This window comes from Sorex fumeus, unplaced genomic scaffold (assembly GCF_029834395.1).
Source record: "Sorex fumeus unplaced genomic scaffold, SorFum_2.1 ptg000131l, whole genome shotgun sequence".
Classification (NCBI taxonomy): domain Eukaryota; kingdom Metazoa; phylum Chordata; class Mammalia; order Eulipotyphla; family Soricidae; genus Sorex; species Sorex fumeus.
In genome coordinates, this window is record NW_026606188.1 from 19,953,240 (window position 1) to 19,976,316 (window position 23,077).

The following is a 23,077-nucleotide window of genomic DNA, read 5'->3' on the forward strand; positions in this document are numbered from 1 at the left end:
GTAGTCTTCAGGGCACTGGCCACAAACTGTAGCCACTGGCTTTATTCACCCGTTATTTATTTCTTGTCTCTGCCACCAGGTCTGTCCATCAGGTGAGCTCTGTCCTTGCTTGTTCACTGTGTCCCCAAAGCTTACTGAGTTCTTATCCATGAACCATGAACCATTGGAGGACACGAGCAAAGAAAAGTGCTGACGGTCAGTGTCCCCAAAGCCATTCTCGCAGACCACCACGGAACCAGCTTCATTCCCTGAGCATGAGGAGACACCCCCCTCCCCCGCCCCCAACCGCAGGGAACAGAGGGAGGGAATGTGCTGGGCTGGGACTGGTAGCCTTTTCATCCCTGACTCTCCCTCCTCATCCAGCTACTCTTTCTGCTCAGAGAAACTGGGGCAGACCCAGCCACAGACTGCTGTAGAGGCGCCCATGCCGTCAGGGGATCCGTTTAATCAGGGAGGCAGTGCAGCAGTGGGCGCTCTTTGGTGTGTCCCCAAGGCCTTCCCCAGGGAAGTGCACTGGCTCGCCCTGCCGCCACCCTGCCCCAGGGGAGTGTGTTAACAGATTGGCCCGTGAGAGAGAAAGAGCTCATGGCTAGTGGCTGTGGCCCATGCCTGGCTTCCAGGCTTCTCTGTCCCCGCGCAGACCGTCAGGGCCTGAGCGAGGGGAATAAACCCAGAACTGTCATCAGTGCAGATGTGTGGTCTGGGAGGCAGCAAGAGCCATTCTTCAGAGAGGTAGCTGAAGAGAACAAAGGGTTTGGGTCAGACTCCCAGGGGGCCTGGGCTTCCCTCTGAAGGGACCCTTTCACCAAGCCGTTCTTGGTGAAATCCGTGTCATCTCCGAAGGTCGCATCTCCGTGGACCCGACACCCCGGCACCCAGCCCCCAGCCCCTTGCAGGGGGTGAAGACAGGCCCCTCCGCGGGGGCAATGCGGCCTCAGGGAGCGCTGGGCCGCGGGTCCTTCAAGAAGCAGGCCAGTCTCTGGGCCACGGCGTCCAGCTCGCGGGGGCTGGCGTGGCGCAGCAGATTGCTCTTCCTCACGAAGTAGTGCCTCAGGAAGCGCTGCCGCAAACACCTGTGCAACCTGCGCGCAAGCCGCAGCAAGGCCTCGCCGAAGGCCTGCCAGTCCCTCCCGCGCGGGTACTTCTCGCAGGTCCAGAAGAGCACGGTCTGCGGGGGGGGAGTGGAGGAGGGAGGCGCTCAGGACTCCCTCTGACAGCCTGCCCACCAGCCCCCCATACACTCCCAGCTGTGGCAAAGCCCCCCCATGGGCTCCCAGCTAGAGACCAGGTATGCCTGATGCCCCTCTTCCATGCAGCTTGGAGACCTGCTCCTGTCTGCAATGTCCTTGGCACACCGCTCTGCTCAGCTGCTCCTCTGAGAACCATCTCACTGGAGAGTCACTGGGCTGCTTCCCCTGGCCCTGGGCCAGCCTGCTCCAATACCGCTCCCCCAGCCACCATCCTCCCAGCACCCCTCAGATGCTGGCCACTCTCCCCCGGCCACTGTTCTCCTGGCTGCTGTGTCCAGCCCCTCCCCCCGACCCTTCCTGATGCCCCGTCAGAGCCCTGTTCTCCCTCCGGCTTTAGGAGCCCTGGCTTCCAGCCATCTGGATCTCCAGGTGCTCTCAGCACTGCAATGCACCTCACACTTGTCTCCCCTTTACCTGCCTCTAGCTGTGGTCCTCTCTGGGGTTCCGGTCCCACACCCTCTTTCTCCTGTTCGCTCTTTCTTCTGCTAGGGCAACTTTCATTTCCGTGCCATGCAGGGAAGGAGGGACTTGCAACATCTCCCTCCCTAGCCCCACAGCCTACACTTCTACCCTGACCTTCTTCCCCACATCTCTTAGAAACCTGAGAGTCACCTCGAGGCTTCCCTGCAGACCTGCTCTGTCTGCAGGTTGGCTTCTCCAGCCTGTTAGGCAAGACTCGTTCTGACCCTCACACTGCTATCCAGCCCTGCCATTTCTCCTAAGCGTTTCTCAAACCCAGCTCCCTTCCTGCAGGATCGCCGACTTTTTCCACCCCATCTCACCCAGAATCTGCAACAGCTACCTAACCAGTCTGCACCTATTCCCCGCCCCCTCTCCTCCGCCACTCCCCCCCGCCCCCGGGACAGAGTTTTGAGGACATACCTGGTATACTCATGAACAACGGGAGAACCGATATTCACCTGGTATACTCAGGGGTTATTCTTGGTTCTGTGCTCAAGACTGACTCCTAGTTGTGGTACTGATTATCTGTGCAGTACCATGCAAAGCAAATGCCTTAATCCTTGTTCTCTCTCTCTCTCTCTCTCTCTCTCTCTCTCTCTCTCTCTCTCTCTCTCTCTCTCTCTCTCTCTCTCTCCCCCTCTCTATCTGTTCCTGTCACCATTCAATCAACTGTCATCATCCACACTATAGCCAACTCCTTCTGTTTGAAATATGAATCTGTGCCTTTTTTTGTTTCTGAAACGTCAAAGTCTCCCCAGCTTCTGTTAACCTAAGCCCATGCCATGGTCTGGTTCTCACAGCCTGTTTTCTGTTCTCCCCCCACCCCCCCAGCCTAGTCTTGCCCTCAGTCTTCCAGCAACTCTTGCTCTCACCTACCTGAGCCTCACACCTACAGACCTGTAGGAGCACACCTTAGTCCAGAAAATGCAACCACCTGACCCAAATCTCCATGTTGTCCACTTCCTGCTCTGGACTATTTCCTTCTCATAAATAATAATCACTGTCACTGTCACTGTTCTCCCATTGTTCATCAATTTTGCTCGAGAGGGCCCAGTAACATTTTAAGACTTGTTACTGTGTTTGGCATATCAAAAATGTCACGGGTAGCTTGCCACGCTTTGCCATGTGGACGAGATACTCTCAGTAGCTTGCCAGGCTCTTCGAGGGGGCAGAGGAATCAAACTCAGGTTGGCCATGTGGGCTGTGTGCAAGGCAAATGCCTTACCTACTGTGCTATCGCTCCAGTCCCCCATAATAATAATAGTAGTAATAATAATCACAATAGTAGTTTCATTATTTTTGCATGAGATCTTCACCTAGATTGGAAATTCTATTAGAGTAGAAGACTAACCTATTGTGTTTATTTTGGGCTGGAAATCAGGGACGGGTTGGACCACACCTGACAACAGTATTCAGGGACTCTCCCTGGTCCTGTGCAGAGGAGTGACCCCTGGTGGTGCTCAGTGAGCCATATGTAGTACCAGGGATTTGTACCAGGATCATGACCAATGCAGATGTATGCAAGGCCAGTGCCTCATCTCCTGTACTGTCTCTGACCCCTAGACCTAGTTTAATCATCTTTAGGACACTAGCATCCAACAAAAAGACTGAACCATGGGAGATAATCAATATTTTCTAAGTGAGATGATTAATATTATGGTATAGATCAGTGTTTCTAAAAGGGTGCTGGAATAATCTGGGAGAAGGGAGTGGTAGCAAACACACTCAGCTGCGACTGGGGGGTACTTAGTATTTGTTTACTTTAAAAAGGCAGATTTCCAGGGATGTTCTCAATTATATTTTTTCCCAAAATGGGATCAGTAGACCAAATAATTTTTGGGAATCCCTGGTTCTCAAAACATATATTTAGTATTTCTAAGATATAGTCTGTGTATGTGTGTATGTGGGGGATAATTGGGGGGGGTTGGGGATCAGAACCAGAATCTCACACATGCAAGGCAGGCGTCTACCACTGAACTACTCTCAGCCCTAAAATAGAGTCTTCACTAAACAGTGAAAGAGGAATTTGAGGTTCATAGCCAGATCTCAAACATGGTTTAATGAACATTAAATTATTTGGAGTAAATGAGTTGGAGATAATTTCATGCTAGTCAAAATAATCTATATACCACAAACTCATGTTAATTTCTCCTGCAGTTAAGCCTTCATCTCCCCGGCCCTGGGTGCACGGAGCCTGCTAGAGTGAAGCCCGGGTTCCTGAGAAGGGTTTGAGGGACACAAAAATCAGGAAAAGGGAAGCGTGTGTTCCCTTTGGTTTTCTCAGGGAGGACAGTATAACACTTGCTGGGTGACCAGTGACAGGTCAGACTCAACATCAGGGGACCATGATGGGCATGCCTGTCCTGGTGTTGGCTTGCACACATTCTCTTCCCCTTTCCCCTGGCAAGTGGGCCATGCCCCCATGGTTCTTTGGATGCTGGCATGTTCATATGTTGCCCTCTCTGGAGGGAGAGAGCCCTGACTATGAGAGTTCGACCCTGGCACCGCGGGCAGATGAGGAGAAGAGACCTGGCAGCTTTCCTTCTGGGCCTGGTATCCCCAAAGAACCTTTAGAATAGAATCTTCTTCAGGCCCAGGTGTGGCTGTGGAGCTGTGCTGTCACCATGCGGCATGAGGGTGTGGGCTCAATCTTGGTCTGGTGCCATTCCAACGCGGTTTGGGAGTCCCAGGAGCTTCCCATGGGATCCTGGCACCACCCACAAGACAAGACCCCAGGCCTCAGGTTCAGCCATGGAGTGTGTGACCTGGGGGCCAGGCAATAGGGAAGGGAAAGGGAAATTTAGGTTTTTTTTTTTAATGACTTTTCTTGGGAATGCACAATTCTATTGTACCAAGAAGATGGTTTAGGAAGAACTAAAACAGAGAACAATGAGGTTTAGAAAGTTGCTTCTCAGCGGTTCCCTGGCCGCACTCTTTACCGGCCTGCTTCCTTCCTGCACCTGCTGTCCTGGTTTCCATGCATTGACCCCCGCCCCCATTTACATGACTTTCACCTGTAACCTCCCTAAAATATCCTAGACCCATGGAAAGCAGGAGGCATGTGGTCCCCAATTGAGAAATGCTGCTCTCAGTGATTTCTGTTTGTTTATTTTGGGGCCACTGCTCAGTGTGTGCTCCTGGCAGGGGGACCATATGGAATGCCAGGGATCAAACCTCAGTCAACTGTGCAAGATTCTACCCTCTGTATTACCTTTCTAGTCCCTGCTCTCAATGATCTTAGGCTACCGAAAGAAAATCCTTGGGTAAAATGCTGTTTTGAGAGCAATTAATGATCTGTGAGCCCCTGGACAGTCCTGTTTAATCTTGCCTAACCGTATTCAAGCCATTTTTCAGCATCTTTATTGTGTTCATTTTGTTTAGGTTTTGTTCTGTTCTAAGGCCACACCTGACAGTGCTCAGGACTCCTGACTACAGAGCTCAGGGGTCTGCGTGGCAGTGCTCAGGGGACCATCTGCAGTGCCTGGGTCGATCCTGAGTCAGCCTCGAGCAAGGAAAGTAGTCACTAGGGAGGATTTTGAAGTTGCTCTCAACTTTGGCCCTTCCTAGTGCCCTTGGAAAGGCAAACAAGAATGCAGCTCAATCCACAAAACAAATTAGAGTGTCTTCAGAGAACGCACTCCCAGGTCAAGGAGGAGAGTGACATGATGAGGCAAATGTGCCTGGGGATGGTCACAGATGTTGAAACTCCAAAGAAAGTCCCTGAGGTGTAGAAATAAGATGTCAACAGATCCAGGGGCAGGTCAGGAAGGACAGGTTATGGGGAGGAAAAAAAAAGAAAGAAAACCTAACCAGTTTCACGAAGGAAAAATAAAATGAATAAGATGTGAATTCATTCAATCAACAAATGTTTACTGAGCAAATACTTTGTACAAAGTCTGGGGAGAATTCCTGAGGTGCAGTAGTGAGCATGACAAATAGAGCATTTGTCTTAAGGTGCCTATGCTGGATATCCTCAGGCCAGGAGGAGAGATCAAGGAGCTGAGCACAGGCCCTGCTTGCACAATGCTCCAAGTTAAACCCCCAGTACCATATGGTCCTGCTGAGCAATGCTGGGATCAATACTGGTGGCTCCTAGAAAACTGGCCACAGTGCTGACCTGTCCAGTCGGTTGATCCAGCATTATTTGCCATGGGTCTTGTCCTCCCACAGCCCCCTGAAGGGAAATGCAGAACTCGATGGGACTCCCATCCCTCAGGCAGGACACACACGGGCCAGGCTGGACCCGGTGCTCACCATACTCAGGTCAGAGAGGGTGCTGGGGCTCCCATGAGCTGGGGGGCTGTGCAGGCTGTGGAGAGAAGGCACCTCCCGATTCAGGGGTCCTTACGCGCCTTTCACAGTTAGAGAGAGAAGCGGAGGGTGTGGTTGAATGAAAGAGCCCCTCCCAGGCCCACCAGCCCCTCCTGAGGGCCCCAGCAGCACCTGTGTGCTCTGAACACTTCTGTGAAGTGCCCCAGAGCAGGCGCCATGCTGGCCTGCCCTCGCCTCTAACTGGGGACGAGGTGCTGGGTGGAGCTGGTGTGGAGAAGCCACAGCCTGAGGCAGGGAGTGGAGCACGACAGACCGGAGCAGGCGGAAGCCACTTCGTGATGGATGAACCTGCCCAGTGGTCTGAAACCCTGAAGCTCACCTAGTGGGTGGTGGCTGCACAGGGCCTGGGCACCCTCCGTGGGATGAATCCTAACACTGGGGAAAGTTTGTATTGGCTGAGGCTTGAGCTGCTGGCTAAATGCCACCCCAGACCAGGGAAATGGCGTGGGGATGAGGCCACTCTCAGGCAGTTGCCTTGTTGGCGGCTGTCCCTGGATGGGTCAGTGGCACCCCACAGAGCCCCCTGAGTCCAGCCAGCTGTGACTCCAACCCCCACCCCAAGTGTTGAAAATGGAGCATGGAGAGATAGTAGAGGAGGTGCTTGCCTTGCATGTGGCTGATCCCATATGGCCCCCCGAGCCTGAAGTGATCCCTGAGCACAGGACCAGGAGTCAGAGAAGGGCCGGATGCTGGGAATGGAGGCTTCCTCCAGCCAGCCCAACACTGAAATCTATTCTGACCAGAGCAGGCACCCATGTGCGGTGGCTGAGTCAAACAAAATATACGGAGACAGAGGGCAGCACAGAGGGAAAGGCAGAGGGAGGGGAGAGGAAGGGGGGGGGGCAGACAGGGTGGTCCTGTGGGGCAGATGTGTATGGGCTGAGGGCATCGAATCCTCATCACTTGTGGGGTGGGTCATCGTGCTGGTGCCCAGTCTCAACCTCCCTAGCCCCTGAGAGTCTGCGGGCCGACTCCCGCCCACGCGCTGCATGCGTCCCCGCTCACCTGCAGGTGGTGGGCTGTGACGACTGGCCTCCGTCCGGGGCACCAGCTCTCCTCCACCAGCTGCCTCAGCGCCTGGAGGCACCTCCGGCGGCATCCTCCATCCTCATCCAGCTGCGCCAGCAGCTCGTGCTCTGCCCACAGGAAGCTCAGCTGCCAATGGTAGCTGGAGCCGGCCAGCAAGGTAAAACCGAATGACTGGCAGAGACAAAGTGGAGCGTCAGAGGAAAGCTGCTGTGGGCAGAAAGCACCCCTGAGCGGGCACAGCCCTCGAAGGGTCAGACTCCAGGTCCTGCCCTTCCAGCTCGGGCCGGCGGGGTCTGCACGTCCAACAGGGTCTCAGGTGTGTGGCAGGGGGAGACCACCCCAGCTGGGGAAGCAGTGTTTCTTTCAGGGCGGGGGGGGGGGGGTCAGCGCGTGATCCAGCAGCTGGTAGGGCTCTGGTCTAGCTGGCCAAGGCCCGCGCACCCTCTCCCTACCTCCCTCCTGCCATACCTTGATGCACTTCACTCTCTCAGGGGGAGGCCAGCGCTGCAGGCACCTTGGCCAGCGGGCTTTCTCGGGCCAGGCACTGGGAATGTCGATGGCGGGGACCAGCTGCAGCTCCACGGGGCCTCCTGCAGTTTCCAGCTCCAGCGTCACCGCACTGCTGTTGGAGAGCATGCAGACCTTCCCTGGCGGGGAGGCAGGAGAACGTTTAGCTCAACAAGCACAGTAAAGGGCAGAGGGTTTAGAGCAAGACCAGCCAAGGCGTTCTTTGCGGGGAGTGGTGCCCGCCCAGTGGAGCTCAGGGCTTGCTCCTGCTCGGCGCTCAGAGACCGCTCCTGGTGGAGTTCAGGACCCTAGGTGGTGCTGGGGGTTGAGCCTGGATTGGCTGTGTACCCTGTGTACCCATCTCTCCAAGCCCAAACAAGGTTTTTTTTTTTCAAACAAGGCTTTTAGGGTGTTTTCTTTTCAATGAATAGATTCTTCTCACAAGCCTCAAGGAGAGAAACCACTGTAAGTCCACAGACAGCGTCAGTGTTTGCTGCTGTGAGAGGGATGCGGCCATGCTCCCACCTTCCTGCCCGCTCACCTGACGTTCCATCGTGGCCTATGAACAGGCTGTCCCCCTCTTATGCTCTGCCCTTGGTGGAGCTGGGCTGAACTATTTCTCATCTAAGCCACACCCTCCTGGGGCCGTCACTCCCACCAGCCATTGCATCTCCCCAGCCGCAGATATGTTTATTGTAAGTCCATCTCACCACCTCCAAGGATGTCAGAGTCACTGGTTTCTGGGTCCTAGAGCACAAAAGAGCCTCCCCCCCCACCCCCCCGCCTCGCCTCATTACAACCAAAGAGAGAAAATAAACACATCGAGTAGAGCTTTCCAGCTTGTAGAATAGAATTCATTTCTAATCTAGTCTTCCTTCTGTCAAAGATTACAGCAATTTTTATTTATGTGCTTCCATTGTAGACAAGGACGAATAGTCTGGAATTGGGATGGATTGGCTTTCCCTTTCCCTTGCTAAGAGAAGAAAATGAAAATTCATCCATTCATTGTGTCAGGCTTCTCAAAAGAAAAACATTCCTCTCCTTGGCTGGGGTGGATGGTGAAGAACTTATTGTCTGCCTCTCATCAAAGTGGTGCTGGCAGGAATGTAACGTTGTCTGGAGCATCAGTATTATGGACTGAAAGCACCTTTTCATGCCAGCCATGTGTGAATCTCTTATTTTTACTCTCACTATTAACTGTGTTGCAAAGTGAAGAGGTGAGCAAATGCAGTGAAGAGGTGAGCAAGTCCAGGAACCAGCCTGCCTCACCCTCGTCCTGCTGCTCTGCTTACTGGATGTCTGATCTTTGGAGGAGGGGTCCTTGAAAGGCAGGGTTAGGTACTCAGGGATTACTCCTGACTTTGTGCTCAGGAGGCCATGTGTGGTGCTGGGGATCAAACTGGGATTAGTAGCAAGCAAGGCAAACACCTTACCTACTGTACTATCTCTACAATCCCTCTAATCGTATGCCTAAGGTCTCCAAATATTAGATTTTCATGTGCAAAAAAGATTAAAAAAGGAATTCTTACTCTATCGGTTGCTGCAAAAACTGAATCCAGTCACCCATATATGCATCCTACATTGAGGACAAATGTATTCAACATGAACTATTTTTATTATAGACCTCTCCGAACGGTTCTGTCTAGACAAGGAAATGTACACACAAATACTTTTCTTTCTCAACAAATGAACTACAAATTTCAGCATTTTGCCATTTTCCTTTAATTATTTAGCAAGGCATTTTTTATAACTCTATGTATGTATACACACATACCTTATTCTTTTTTCATTTTTTTCTCATTTTACATGGGGGCACCTCCCACGTGGTGCTTAGGAGTCCAGGAGGGTCACATGGGCAATTCTTGGCCAAGTGGACTGGGGGGGGGGTCAATGCAAGAGTTTCCTGGGCCATTCGAAAGGAACTTGGGGTCTCCAGGGCTACAGCTGGAAATGTTTGGGAACCACTTGGTGCCAGGGATCAAACTTGGGTCAGGCACATGCCAGGTGCACAGACTCTAACTTCTATACTACCTACTGATCCTCATTCCTTTTAAAGGCTGTGTCTTTGAAGCTAGAGAGATATCACCTCTCTAGGTAAGACAACAGATTCTGGTTCCATCCCAAGCCCTGCCAGGAGTGATCCCTGAGCACAAAGGCAGATCCAGGAGTAAACCCTGACCTCCACTGGGTGTAGGTCCAAAACCAAACAAACAAACAAACACAGACTGTATCTTTGGACACTACAGAGTTAGTCTAATTTGGTCTATTTTCCTTTGTTAGCCTTTTGATAATTCTATTTATTTATTCTTATAAACCCTTGGTCATGGATAGTCTTAGCATACATTTTTGTGTACATGTAGGAATATCTTTCTAGAAGTAGAATTGCTGAACTGTCAAGGATAACACACATTATAAAAATAAAAATGGGCAAATTGCCCCTTCAAAAGAAGGCACCAATTTACACTTCCAAGAACAGTGTACCAGAAGCCAATCTCTGGGATTTACCCCTCCCCCAACCACAACCACACCTACTCTCTCCTGTCAACATGTTAAGTAGCTTAATCCACCTTTCTTGGAATATTTGTTAAATGAAGATTTTTTTTCCCTATTAGCCATTTATATTGTTTTTCTGCGATTCATATTTTGTCATTTTTTTTCTAGTGGTCCTTCTCATACTCTTTCTGACTGGCTTATAAACACTTTTCATAACGAAGAAAATGAATTTTTTTCCCCAATTTGAAATTGTAAATGAGAAAGGACTGGGTCTCGTGAAACACACTGGAGAAACCAAACTACGAGGAGTTCAAGTGATAGTATAGTGGGTAGGGAGTTTGCCTTGGAATCGAAGGACAGGGGTCCAATCCTGGCATCTAATATGCTCCTCTGAGCACAGCCGGGAGTAAGCCCTGAGCAACACTGGGTGTGGCCAAAAAGCAAAGAAAGGAAGAAACCAAACTCTGAGTACGTGTGCACATGTATGCACATTGTTCCACTGTCCTGTAGTCTAAGTTTGGGACTGTCAAACCTTGCTAGTTCATTAAGGGATCTGGATTTTGTGTTTTAGTACAAGTTAGTGGTTTCCAGATGAGGATTCTCAATACCTGGGACTGTGCAGATGGCCGGATGGTATATAGTAGGAAATGTGCTAAGAGTCCTAATGCTTGTTAAGTGACTAAGGGCCGGAGAGCTAGGACAGGGGTGAAGGCGCTTGCCTTGCATGTGGCTAGCCCCATTTCAACCTCCAGCATCACATGTGATCACCGAATGATTGCCAGGAGTGATCCCTGGGCACAGAGCCTGAGTAGCCCCCAAAGCACTATGGGGTGTAGTTTCCAAATCCATCAAACAAAACAGTCACCAACTATTTCAGTGAGAATCAAGGAAAAAGTACAGAGTCTTTCATCTACTCCTCCATCTACACAGGGAAAGATCTGCTTAACCCTCTGGGCTGGTGACGGGAGAAGAGAAAAATTCATCATTCGTATCAAGGGCTTGAACACTTGAGATGACACAGCAATGTCAGCTCCATGCAGGAACACGTGCTCTAGGGAACATCCAGGTCGCAGGCTGTTTAGGAAAAAATGGTAACTGCCAGAAATGTCTCTTCTCTTCAGCTCACCTGAGAGGTGACAGGCTCCAATCGCATTTTCCACCAACTTCTGGAACACCTGGAGGACCTTGGCGGGCACGATGTCCCCCTCAATGTTCACGTCTGCCTTGTGCCACTGCCAGAGGCTCTTCACAAACTGGTCCACCTCCAGCCACTGCTGCAGATCTTCGGGCTCCCTCAGCGGGCAGGGCAGCCGGGTGCCCTGCAGGGTGTAGTATCGCCAGCGCCTCTCTCGAGCTTCCCGGTAACCAGCAAGACCTTTCACTGGGACTGTGACAAGGAACTGAGTGGGCGCTAAGACCTGGGGATGGGGAAGGAGAAAGAATGAGGATGAGAAATCCTCACAGCCCAGACCTGCAGAGCAGGCAGCTTGGCTGGAGGCTCAGACCTCGGGTGTAATGAGATGGACAGATGCTACGCCCAGAGGCTGTGGTCTGAGGAGTTCATCTCTGGTCTGCCTTCGGCTCACTGCAATGCATCAGGAACGTACATTAACTCACTAAGTCCTTGGCTTCATGAATCAGTGAGACAAAAGAGTGAACTTGACCTAGAACTCTGGAGGGCACTTAAAATTTAGGCTAAGCAGAGGAAGAAACCAGCGTCCATGGAATGAGGGCCTAAGTTGGGTGTTTCCCATGCATTGGATCCTTTGATCTTCATAGACCACTAGGAGATGAACTTTATGAACATCCCCGAGAAGAGGGGCTCCAAGTCTCCCCAGGAACTGAGGAAGTGGTAGAGCTAGGACTTGAGCTCAGAGCTTCTAAGGGTGAGCTGGAAGGTTGTTTTTCTATTGTTGCTTTCTCTCAGTGAAGCATAAATGACCTGAAATGGGTAGAGATCTGATATTTCAAAGCAGAGAAAGGGATGGGAGAGGAAGTGCAAGAATTACACAAAATACTCCTCTTTCTTTCTGTCTGTGCTGAAGATTCACAGCCAGGATTAATAACTAAACCTTAAAATGAAAGGGGAAATAAAAGCCTGTTTGGTTTTTTATTTCAGTGCCAGGGCATCAAGCATATTGAGCTGAGCTGTATCTTCCACATGAAGCCTGTTGATTCAGACAAAGTGACTATAGAGAAGATTCTAAGTTTAGTCAGGAAAAAGAAGCAATCAAATCTACAGGGTCCTTCAATGTAGGAACCAGTTAAGTCAGAAAGTGATCTGAGCTACACACAATGGTCAAAGTCCCATTTCCCCAAGGGAATTTGCTCCTTGACCACATCACCTGGCAGCCACTCCACCTTGAACCTTTCCTGACAGTCAGCTGCTGAGAGGGGTGTTACCTCCTCTTCATGGAAATTCTGACAGTGAAACATGGTTAACCTTTGCCCTGTGCTCAGTCATGGCCAACCCAGGGATGAATAGAGACCTGCAGCAACTGAGAGGGTCTCCCTCTCAAAGAACAATATTTTCTGCTTTGGTTACCAGGTCTCTCTCCCTCCCCACTTCTGTGTTGATAGCGAAAGGGTCTGGGAATGAAAAAAAGAGGGTGGAGATCTAAAACACTGCATTTAAAATCTACCCTTTGTTTGAATCTGGTTAGCACAAACAGTGCAACTGTCATGATGCAAGTCTTGTAAATAGGGCTTAATAAATACTTGCTGAAAAGAGGAATTTAAAATACATGCATATTGCCGAATTTGTTCAATAACAACATAAAAAGCTATTTTCATATACCCCAATGAAGTTATTTTCAAAATTTAATCTGAGGCTATGATGCGTAAGTGAAAAATATATTTTGCTATAAATTCTTACTGAGGCTACAGTAGGATGGTTCATTGGATAGTTTTAGAAAAAGTTAGTTATACTTTATTTCTATTTCTAGGCACTTGTCTATATTTGTCTAATTTAGGTTGCTTGAATAGGTAGAGGTGAGCAAATGAGGTTCTGACTCATTTGAATCCAATTCAGTATCATGATATTCATCTGGGTAAATTTCCTATGATCTGACTCTCCCCAAATCCATAAATCCCAGAAACTTGTATATGGTCCTGCTGCACTCCAACCTTGAAATTTCTAGATAAGCTGTCAGTACCTTTTGTTTAGGTACTAACCCATTTGCTCATTCATTCATTCAGCTGTGATTGACACCATACAGTAGGCTGGGTGTTAAGAATAAAATCAGGGGCTGGAGCAATAGCACAGCAGGTAGGGCGTTTGCCTTGCACACAGTCGACCTGGGTTTGATTCCCAGCATCCCATATGGTCCCCTGAGCACTGCCAGGGGTGATTTCTGAGTGCAGAGCCAGGAGTAACCTCTGTGCATCGCCAGGTGTGACCCAAAAAGCAAAAAAAATAAATAAATAAAATAAAATCATTAATAACCATGATCTCAACAACCAAGAAATGTAAAGTCTGGTGTGAGAAATAGGGCATGGACATGTTTATGTTTGCTATAGATGAGAGGAGTTGTTATGAGTCCATTAAAATGAGATTAAGAAGCATGGGGGTGCAGAATGCAGAGCTTCACTTCTCTAATGGTGACATTGTTCCACAAAGTTATCACCAAGTTTGGAGGACCTCATTCCAGGGAGAACAGACCCCCCACTCCAGAGCAGACATGCTGTACCACCCCACTGCCGACAGCCCTGAGTGACCCCCTCAGCCTGTGTTCAGGCCGCAAGGCTGGCCTGCACCTCCTAATGGCACTTTCACTTTCATCCTCCTTTTACCTGAGATCCATAGACTACCACTTTCCACGATTTTTCTCACCAACACTTCTCTGAGTTTTCTTCCCTCATCCCCAGTTTATTCAGCAGGGACTAAATAGACAGATGGTGTGTACCTGAATCTAATCAGAGTGAGTATTCTTGGGATTCTCCTGATCTAAATTCTGGCTTTTAGGTCAGCACAACTCAATTGAGTCACGTGACTTTTGGTTTTGCTTTTTTGTTTTAATTTTTATTTTGGGACACACCTATAGTGCTCAAGGCTTGCTCCTGACTCTGTACATGGAGAACACCTCTGGTGGTGCCCAGGGAAACACGTGTAGGCTCTAATCTAGATCAGCAGTGTGCAAGTCAGGCATCTACACACTATACTATCTCTTTGGTCCTTGACTTAAAAAAAAATCAACTATTTATTTTGGGTTTGGGCTCATATCAAGCAGTGCTCAGAGGCTTACGTGTGGTGCCTGGGGTTAGAGGTGCACAAAGCTGGTGCCTTTACTTCCAGTATTATCTCTCTGGCCTCTCATTGGGTTTTTTTAATTTATTTTTTATTTTATTTTATTTTTGCTTTTTGGGTCACACCCGGCGATGCATAGGGGTCACTCCTGGCTCTGCACTCAGGAATTATTCCTGGCAGTGCTCAGGGGACCATGTGGGATGCTGGGAATCAAACCCAGGTCAGCCGCGTGCAAGGCAAACACCCTACCCGCTGTGGTATCACTCCAGCCCCTCATTGGCTTCTATTAAAACTTAGTTTTTCCATCTTCAAACTCGGCATATTGAGGCTCTGATGCGAGAACACCTATAAAGTGTGTCTGCTCTAGAGGACTCCTTGTGGTGTGAGTGCCTGACACATGCTGAGTCCCACCCCACCCCCACTTCCTGGCTTCAGGCTTGGGACTTGGTAATAGGGGAGAACTAACTTACTTTAATGTTTCCATTGCATGTGTCGGAATAAGGGACGGCTTGAAATCTAATGTCCTGGAGGCTTATTTCTGTGGTCAGACGGTGGATGACTTTTTGCACCTCTTCTGTCATCTGGGAAAGCCGCTGGCGTCTCTGCTCTACCTGAGAGAGAGGAACGGTAAAGGCGGTTAGTTCTGTGGGGGCCACCATGACACAGGCAAAGGAAACTCCAAGGCAACCAGCTAGCTAAAGAACTAGCTCAGGATTCTGCCCTCCCATGGACTCAGGGAAGATGAACTTTAGTCTTATGACATTCATCAGCACCTCAACATTCTCCTCATCAGCAGCACCAACGTTTATGAAGCACTCCCTCCCAGGCTCCCTGCCTGCCTCAGTCAGAGCACCGTGGTGAGCAAGGAGGCAGGAACAAGACAGAGATGCAGGAGTATGAATAGGTGGGATATATGTCTGTGTCTCTGTGCATGCCTGTTATGTGTACATGCATGTATATATAGTCATGTATGAGTGCACACTTGTGTATATTATGTATGATAAATCACATGAGGGAAAATAACACAGGTACAGGACTAGAGCAGAAAGAACCTGCTGTTTTCTTATTTTGGGTGCTACTCAGCAGTGCTCAGGGAACTGGGTGTTGTCTGCGGGTCCATATGGAGCTGAGATCAAAGCCCAGGGCCTTGTCACTTAGCCACATCTCCAGTCCTGAGGGGCTGCTATTTTAGTTTTGGGGGTAGGAAAGTTTTCTCTGGGAGGTGACATTTGAGTGGTCCCTGGCCACATCTTGCAAAAGCAAGATTCTGGACATGATCTGTAGAAAAATGAAGGAACTAGTAGAAATCATGTTTTTCAGCCTTGGCAGAGAATAGAAGAAGCCACTCTGGAAGACTGGGGGACATTGGACCTGCTCAGGGGCCAGAAATTTGATCATATACAGAGGTTAAAAATAAAAATAATATAAAGGGTGACTAGATAGCAGTCAGTGTAATGTGTGGGAAGAAGTATTATGAAATAGTCATGTCTGGGGCCAGAGAGAGTACAGTAGAGAAGGTGTTTGTCCTCCACACAGCCGGCCAATGCAGTTTCAATCCCTGACATCATATATGGTCCCCCAGAGTATTCCAGTAGTGATCCCTGAACATGGAGTCAGAAGTAAGCCAAAAAAGAAAGAAAAAAAGAAAGAAGAAAGATAGGAAGGAAGGAAGGAAGGAAGGAAGGAAGGAAGGAAGGAAAGGTGGGTCAAATTTTCAGAATATGATGAGAACTAAGATAACTTCACAAATCTTTTAATTCTATTGGTGTGTCCATAGTACCAGGCTATCAGGGACCAAGCAGAACCTCATTCCCATCAGGCGATGGGCAACCCTTTCTCCTCCAAACCATCCCCACTTTTGGAAGAAGTTTCTTTTATTTTGGCAGGGAGGAGAGGGGGCACACACAGCTGTACTCAGGGATCACTTCTGGCAGAGTTTGGAGGAACATCTGCGGTGCCACGGACTGAACCTAGGTTGACCGTGTGCAAGGCAACTGCCCTACCAACTGTATTATCACTCCAGTCCTGTAGCAGGTCTTTATCACTGCGGGGTCACTAGCCGTTCACCAGCCAGAAGGGATGTAACCAGTACTTTGCTAGGGATTTCCCAGCTCAGTTTCAGTACTTCTTGCCACTCCCATGGTTAAGCATAGCCTAGGAACCACAGATTGCTCCCCCTTCACTTATCCTGACCAGAGCCTGACGAGATAGAGCAAGTCCAGGCCATTTCAAGGTGTGGACAAGTAGGGTGAGGGTCAGAGGCAACTTCACAGTGGGTGATTGTGGTGGAAAAAGGGAGCTTGAGCATAGCAGAGAGCCAGCCCCAGAACCCCTTTATTGCCTCTCAACCCTCAGGATATAAGTAAGGTACCAGCGGCAGCCTCCAAACTGCCATGTGACCAGATTCACTTCATGGCAAAGTCACGGGAAACAGTTCAGAGGGTCTATATCATTTAAGAAACCTGGGATTAAAAACCCACAAACCTGACCTCAGGTGACTCAGTTTTACCCCTCACCACAATCACTTGATTGTCAGTGAACAAAGACAGGGTTTTTGTTTAAACCCATGTCCACATTTTCAGATATAGCAGAACAAAGGCAGAGTAGACAGTATTTAATGAGCAAGGGACAGAGCCTAGATGAGGTCAGATCCTCCTACCACACTAACCCCAGAAAAAGTTATGATCCTTTACTAGCAAGCAGACTCTACCTACTTAAGAGTGTTTATGCAAAGAACCATTCCCAGTGGGGAGAGAGCTCGACAGATAGGCTGAAGCTTTCAATGGCTCCTGTGTAGGATAATGTTAGTTTGCCCTTCCTCTCTGGCCACTGGGAGTTGTGTTTGTTGATTGCCCCCAACCTATCAATTACCTTTGTCTCCTGATTAGACTCTGCTGACTTGTAAATATTGTCTTTCTCTTCTCCTTACTGTCCTTTGCATGGTTAGTTATTTCAGAGCAACTGCTTTTTGTATGGATACAGGAAGATAGTTAAAAAGATAAGCCTGTGCCTTGCGAGTTGATTGACTCCAGATAATATACCTACCAGACATCCACTCTCTCAACTTAAGCCTCAGTTGCCCTTACTTCCTAGATCCCCAAAGCAGGGTCCTGATGAGGGACTGGATGGACCCAGCGCAAGTGGTGAGCTATGAGCTACCCTGATATCTAAATGGGCCTGGCCAAAGTGACCTAATGCTTAACTATAAGTTAAAAGCTTGGCCGTGGACAAATTCTGTCATGATTCAAAAGTAATAATTAGATTTGGACTGGCGGGGTTAGGAATGATTGATCCAGCCTGAGCACTGTAGTCTCAGTCTGTGGTGTGGTGAGATGTCCCCAGGAGAGTCGCCCTATAATCTAAAAGTGTCTATTACTGTGTCCATACAGAATGATAAATATTAGAAAATAGAATTAAAGATGCTAATCAAGTTGCAGGTATAAGGAGAGGAGAAACACACCTTAAAGGCTGTTTTGCCCTTGTGGTTGCAAGTGGTTGGGGAGTCTGGAAAAACATTTTTGATCATGCTTCCCATGGGGAGGCATGGTTGGGGTGGTTGGTGAGAGGATAAAAAAGAGCAGCTGCAGGGAGAAAGGAGGATTGAAGGAAAAGGAGAGAACACAGGGAGAGACAGCAGAGAGAACTGCGCAGTTAGAGAGGAATAGACTCATGGGGGGGGGGGCGAGAGAGAGAGAGAGAGAGAGAGAGTTGGAGAGAACTGGGAGAGATGAGAGATTGAATAAACGACAACTAATCAGCAATCAGCTTGGCCCTCGTTCTTCCTTCGTCCGTCCAAGACCCGGGTGGAGAAGCAGTTTGAGAGCACCGAACCTGGGAGGCAAGAGAGGTGCCCAGAGAGCCCGAGAACATCCTTTCACGTATAATCCCTGTGTACGTGAGGGGCTTTCATAGCCCAAGAGTGGGGATTTTTTACACAGGCTCCTGGGCTCAATCCCTGGCACCACATGGTACCCTAAGCACTTCCTGAGCAGCACCAGGTGTGGCCCCCAAACCACAATAATCATGAATAAGAGAGGAGAGAGAGGGATAAAGGGGGGGAGGGAGGGAGACACACACATACAGAGAGAGAGAGAGAGAGAGAGAGAGAGAGAGAGAGAGAGAGAGAGAACTAAACCACCAATCCATTTCTTCAGGGGAGCCTTCCTATCTGTAGGGCACACATGTACACATGTGCCTTCACCTTGGGGTCCCCTCCCCTTCTCGTCTCCAATTCCAGTACCACAGTACCAGGCCCTTTGTTGTCTCACATGTCCCTTGATACTATTAATAGCTTGGGTTTATGGAAAATTTACTGTTTCAAATACAAATTGCAAAGGATTCAAGGTTATTCTTAGTCATGACACTGTTTTGACTCTCTGGCATTCCGACACGCTTTCCTGAGAGAGGGAGAGAAGGGCAATAAGGAATTGCAGGCCAGGAAGCCATCCGGGTCTGCTGCCTCCCCTGAGCATGTGCCCATGACGAGAGTCACTGAGGAGAGAAGGTCTAACAACTCCTTTCAAACAACAGAGTCTGACTTTTGGTTCTGGAACTGTCTTCAAGTCAACGGTAGGAACCTTTATGGGATCACTGGACGCATTCCCAGTGGTGCCGCAGAGCCCCACATGCAGGGGCTGGTGTCAGGCCTCCCACAGACCACCCACTTGAGCTAGCTCCCCAGGCCCAGGGTTTTTTTGTTTTGTTCTGTTTTTTAAGGCCAGACCCATTTTGGTCTTTATAAGAGAATACATTTTTATTTCTGAACTACACTGGCCTGGTGAGCAGGTTGATCCTGTTGATGCTCAGGGTACCCTATGGCAGCAGGGATGGAACCCAGGGTTCCCATGTGCAAGACATGTGCTCCAGTGCAGTGAGTGAGAGGAAAATCATTTAAAGGGATGTGCCTTTAATTCAGGGATATAGGGAAGACTGTAGCCTTTCAAGCATCATCCCCCCATCTTAATCCTTCCATGAGCTAAATGTTAGGAAATTTGCAACTCTCAAGTGTCCAAGAATCACAGCACTATGGAGCTAAACCCATGCACACTTGTCCTACATAGGATACTTTACACAGGTTATTTTTTCAGCCTACTGATAATCCCTTAAGGACCCTATGACTCTCCCTATTTTACAGATGAGAAAAGTGTAGCTAAGACAGCATAGGTAAAAAAGTGAAGCTCAGACAGTGTAGGCAAATGGCACAGCTTCTCATTTACTGTAAGCAGATGAGTAGATCATATCTGGACATCACACCCAGGCAGGTAATTCTAAAGTCCATGCACATAACTGCCCACGGGAATTGTGAGTGGGCTCCAAACTCACCCAGCTGCCTGCATGGTGTTACCTCAGCCTGCAGTCTCTGCTGCACTTCTCCATTCATTAAAACCTCTGATGCCCAGCAGCCCGACCTCACTCCTCTTACGGTGAAATGTGTGTTTTCTGATCCCCTTTAGCTCTGTCCAACCCTCACTGTAGCCTTGGAATCAAACTTTCACTGCATGATGCCTCTGTTCTTGAGTGGAACCTTTGGAGTGTTGTAGGAAGCAGCTGGTGGGGATAGGGCTGCACTCAAAGTTCCCAGGGCTACCTAGTTTCTGTGTCAGTCAGCAGACCACATCCCAGACCCGGGATTTGGTGCAGTGTTTTGCATTAGGCATGTGTTCAGTGAATGATGACAGGCTACTGCATGGGGTGGGGATAGCGAAGAAAACACGACTTTACAGCGGCAGACAAGGGTGAGGCCTCACCTTCATTCTGAAGCTGAAACTTTGGGCTAATTATTTCCTCTGAGGGGAACTATTTGCTCCTCTCTACAAATAAGGTCGGCTACATGTGTCACATGATTGTTGATTAGATATGAACAGGATCCTGTCTGGGTTCTTTACCTGCCAGTTCCTTCACAGGACTCTTGCATAATCTCCAACAAACCTAAAGATATCTGACCACCTAGATGCAAAGATATTGTGTTGAATGTCGAGGGGGAATAGAGAGCAGCAAAGACCCCCTGAAATTTATAAAAAGAACAAAGCAATCTGATATTTAAATTGCCATTCAAAGCAATAGTAGGAGAGGTTTCAGAAGTCTGTGTACAAATGGGGTCAGAAGAGAGTACAGCAGATAAGGCACTTGCCTTGCATGTAGTCAACCTGGGTTCAATCCCAGCATCCCCCAAGCACTTTCAGGAATGATTCCTGAGTGCAGAGCCTGGAATAATCCCTGAGCATCTGCAGGTGTGGCCCAAAACCCTAACAAAAGAAAATGAAAAAATAAAAATAAAAAAGAGAAGTCCATGTACAATTAATTCTCAAAAAAAAATTTAGAATCATTAGAATGAGGGTTCAGAAGAGGAAGACCATTTGATGTCAGGGTGTCTGGGAAATCTCACTCGAGAAAGCTGGTGCTGATCTGAGTTTGAGGGATGAGCTAAGCCAGACTACTGCAGACTTTACAGGTAAGAAGCTAGTTCCCCTGGGCAGGACCCGGGCTCAGGTCTGTGATCCTGTCTTAGTGTGTTCTCATGGGACAGGAGTTGTGAACTTGCTCACCCATGGTGCAAGGGGGTGAGATCACCAAGGAGCCAGTGTGTGCTCCCCCTGCTGGTCCTGAGGCCGAGCACACACACAGGACACTCAGCTCCAGCCCAGAGGAGACTCCGAATGCTGATTTCCAATCTTTCCCCCAAGTTCCCGAAGATTGGAAATCTAATGTCATTGCAAAAGTCTCACTATTTTGAAATGTTTGCTACGAATTGGAAGAATTTAAATACTCTTCAGAGCAAAGAAAATCTGGACATAGGCAGGAGACTACTGCTGTGACACTGTTCAGAAGTCCTGCTGCCGAATGCAGGGACCGGAGAGCAGTACTGTGTCCCGGCACCTGCGGATGCCTGGCTACAAGGTTTGTCCTTTTCCTGTCTGAAAGCACACGACTAGGGGAAATGTCGGTCAACACTCTTTCCATTTAGAGAACTGGAAAGGAAAATAATGGAAAGTCACTGTGTTGGATCATTTCTATCATCTGAAGTTTTCTATGTGTATCTCTCCTGACTTGGGGAGGGGTGGGTCCCAGGAGGTGTTCAGCAGGTTCAGTCTCCCTCTGGGAACCAGGGGCTCAGGGTCACATCTAGAGTGCTGTGGGCGGGGGGGGCTACATGGACCAGACCAGCCCCACACAAGCAATATGTCTTAACCTCTTTGCCCCTACTCTCTGAATGATTTTGCCTAAAGAATCAGCTTTACTGAGTGCTATGATAATGACTTTTACGTTTACCTGGAAATGCACAGAAGCCCTAGACTAGACAGAACAAAGGTAATATATGATTCCTTAAGTTCTAATGGATAAAGAACTTATGACTTTACAGGTAAGAAATTAATTTACATTCAATGTAAAACAAAATATAAGGAGATATATGTATATGTATTTTTAATAAGGATTTTATAATTTTAATTTTTTTCTTTTCTGGTTTTGGAGCCACATATGACTTAGGGGTTACTTATAACTTGGGGCTCAAGGGTCACTCCTGGCTCAGGGCTTGGGGTCACTCCTGGCCATGTTTGGGTGACCATGTGGAGCTAGGAACAGAATCCAGGCTTCCTGCATGCAAAGCATACATTCAGTCAATTGAGCTATTTCTTCTATTCCAGTTTCCAAACATCTTTGCTTAAAATTTCACACATTCTTTTTGGGTTTGGTTTGGTGTGGGCTTTGGCTTGGGGGGCCACAACCAGAAGTGCTCAGGGCTTACTTCTAGCTCTGTACTCAGGGAACCATATGTGTTACCTGTATTGAACCCAGGTCAGTCATGTGCAGAGCAGGCACCTAGACCCCTGTGCTATCTCTCTAGCCCTCACACACTCTTTTTCAATGACCCCACTAACACCTTAATTTGAGTTCCACTTTATGGAGAAGAAAGCTGAGTACCAACTCCAATTCCAACTCTCTTTCTACACTTGACCCCCAGCTACCTCAACGAGAGTCATAAACTAAAGTCCCTAAACCCTTGTCGGGTTGATCATCTCGGGCTTCTGAGGAACAGTTTACATATCTGACTCACAGTTGGTGGGGTGAGAGGCGTAAAGGGAAGAGGAGCAGCAGAGAGAGGTGGGAGGGACAAAGAGGGGGATGGAGAGTAAGGAGGGCTGAGGAGGGATGAGGAAGGGTGGCAGTGAGAGGGATGGCGTGAGAAGAGGGCTGAAAAGTAGAGGGGTGAGAAGAGGTGAGCAGAGGTGAGTAGTGGAGAGTGAGGAGGAATCGGAAGGGGTGTGAAGGGGAAGGGTAGAGGGAGGTGAGGAGGGTTGGCATGGAGGGTGAGGAGCAGTGAAGAGTGAGGAGTGGAGGGGTGAATAGGGTGAGGCAAGTAGAGGTGCAGGGGGAAACAACAGCATCTGTCTTACCTTACTCATCAGGCACTCTTCTAAGTTTTCAGCAGTCAGGGATTTCATGGCTTCTTGCTCAACCCTGAGTTTGAGCAACCCAGAGTTTCTCAATTTGTTTCTCCCTGGAGAACAGAGCTTCTTTCCAGTCAAGTCGAATTCTAGATGCTGCATTTCTCTGGGAATATGTCTGTGGTCCTGAGACTTGCCTTCTTAGTTCTTCAAACTCAAGTTCTCATTTCAAATTCTGAGCTTTCATCTGTGATCTTTGGAGGAATTTAAAAAAATATCTCTTTCAAGGAGAGTTGATGACATGTAAATGCAGTCTGACCTAATTTGACTACTTCAGTCCCTTTAGTTCTAGCAAACTACTCTTTCAGCAATAT

The 23,077-nt window shown here is 48.7% G+C and overlaps 1 protein-coding gene across 1 annotated transcript; it reads right to left on the reverse strand.

Moving 5' to 3' along the window:
* Window positions 1-934: 934 nt before the first annotated feature.
* Window positions 935-22,797, reverse strand: MAB21L3 (mab-21 like 3). The gene is made up of 6 exons (XM_056106559.1): window positions 22,713-22,797; window positions 14,790-14,930; window positions 11,200-11,491; window positions 7,542-7,720; window positions 7,050-7,244; window positions 935-1,168 (listed from the first exon to the last, which is right to left on the reverse strand). The coding sequence occupies exons 1-6, from the start codon at window positions 22,758-22,760 to the stop codon at window positions 935-937; spliced, it is 1,089 nt and encodes a 362-aa protein (XP_055962534.1). The 5' UTR covers window positions 22,761-22,797.
* Window positions 22,798-23,077: the final 280 nt, after the last annotated feature.

Bases quoted from the DNA above. Each gene is read 5' to 3' on its own strand.
- MAB21L3 (XM_056106559.1), bottom strand. From the start codon at position 22,760: ATGAAATCCCTGACTGCTGAAAACTTAGAAGAGTGCCTGATGAGTAAG. The intron at 11,492-14,789 runs GTAAGTTAGTTC...CCCCATCCCCAG, and splicing joins CATGCAATGGAAACATTAAA to GTCTTAGCGCCCACTCAGTT. The intron at 7,721-11,199 runs GTGAGCTGAAGA...CCTCCCCGCCAG, and splicing joins TGGAGCCTGTCACCTCTCAG to GGAAGGTCTGCATGCTCTCC.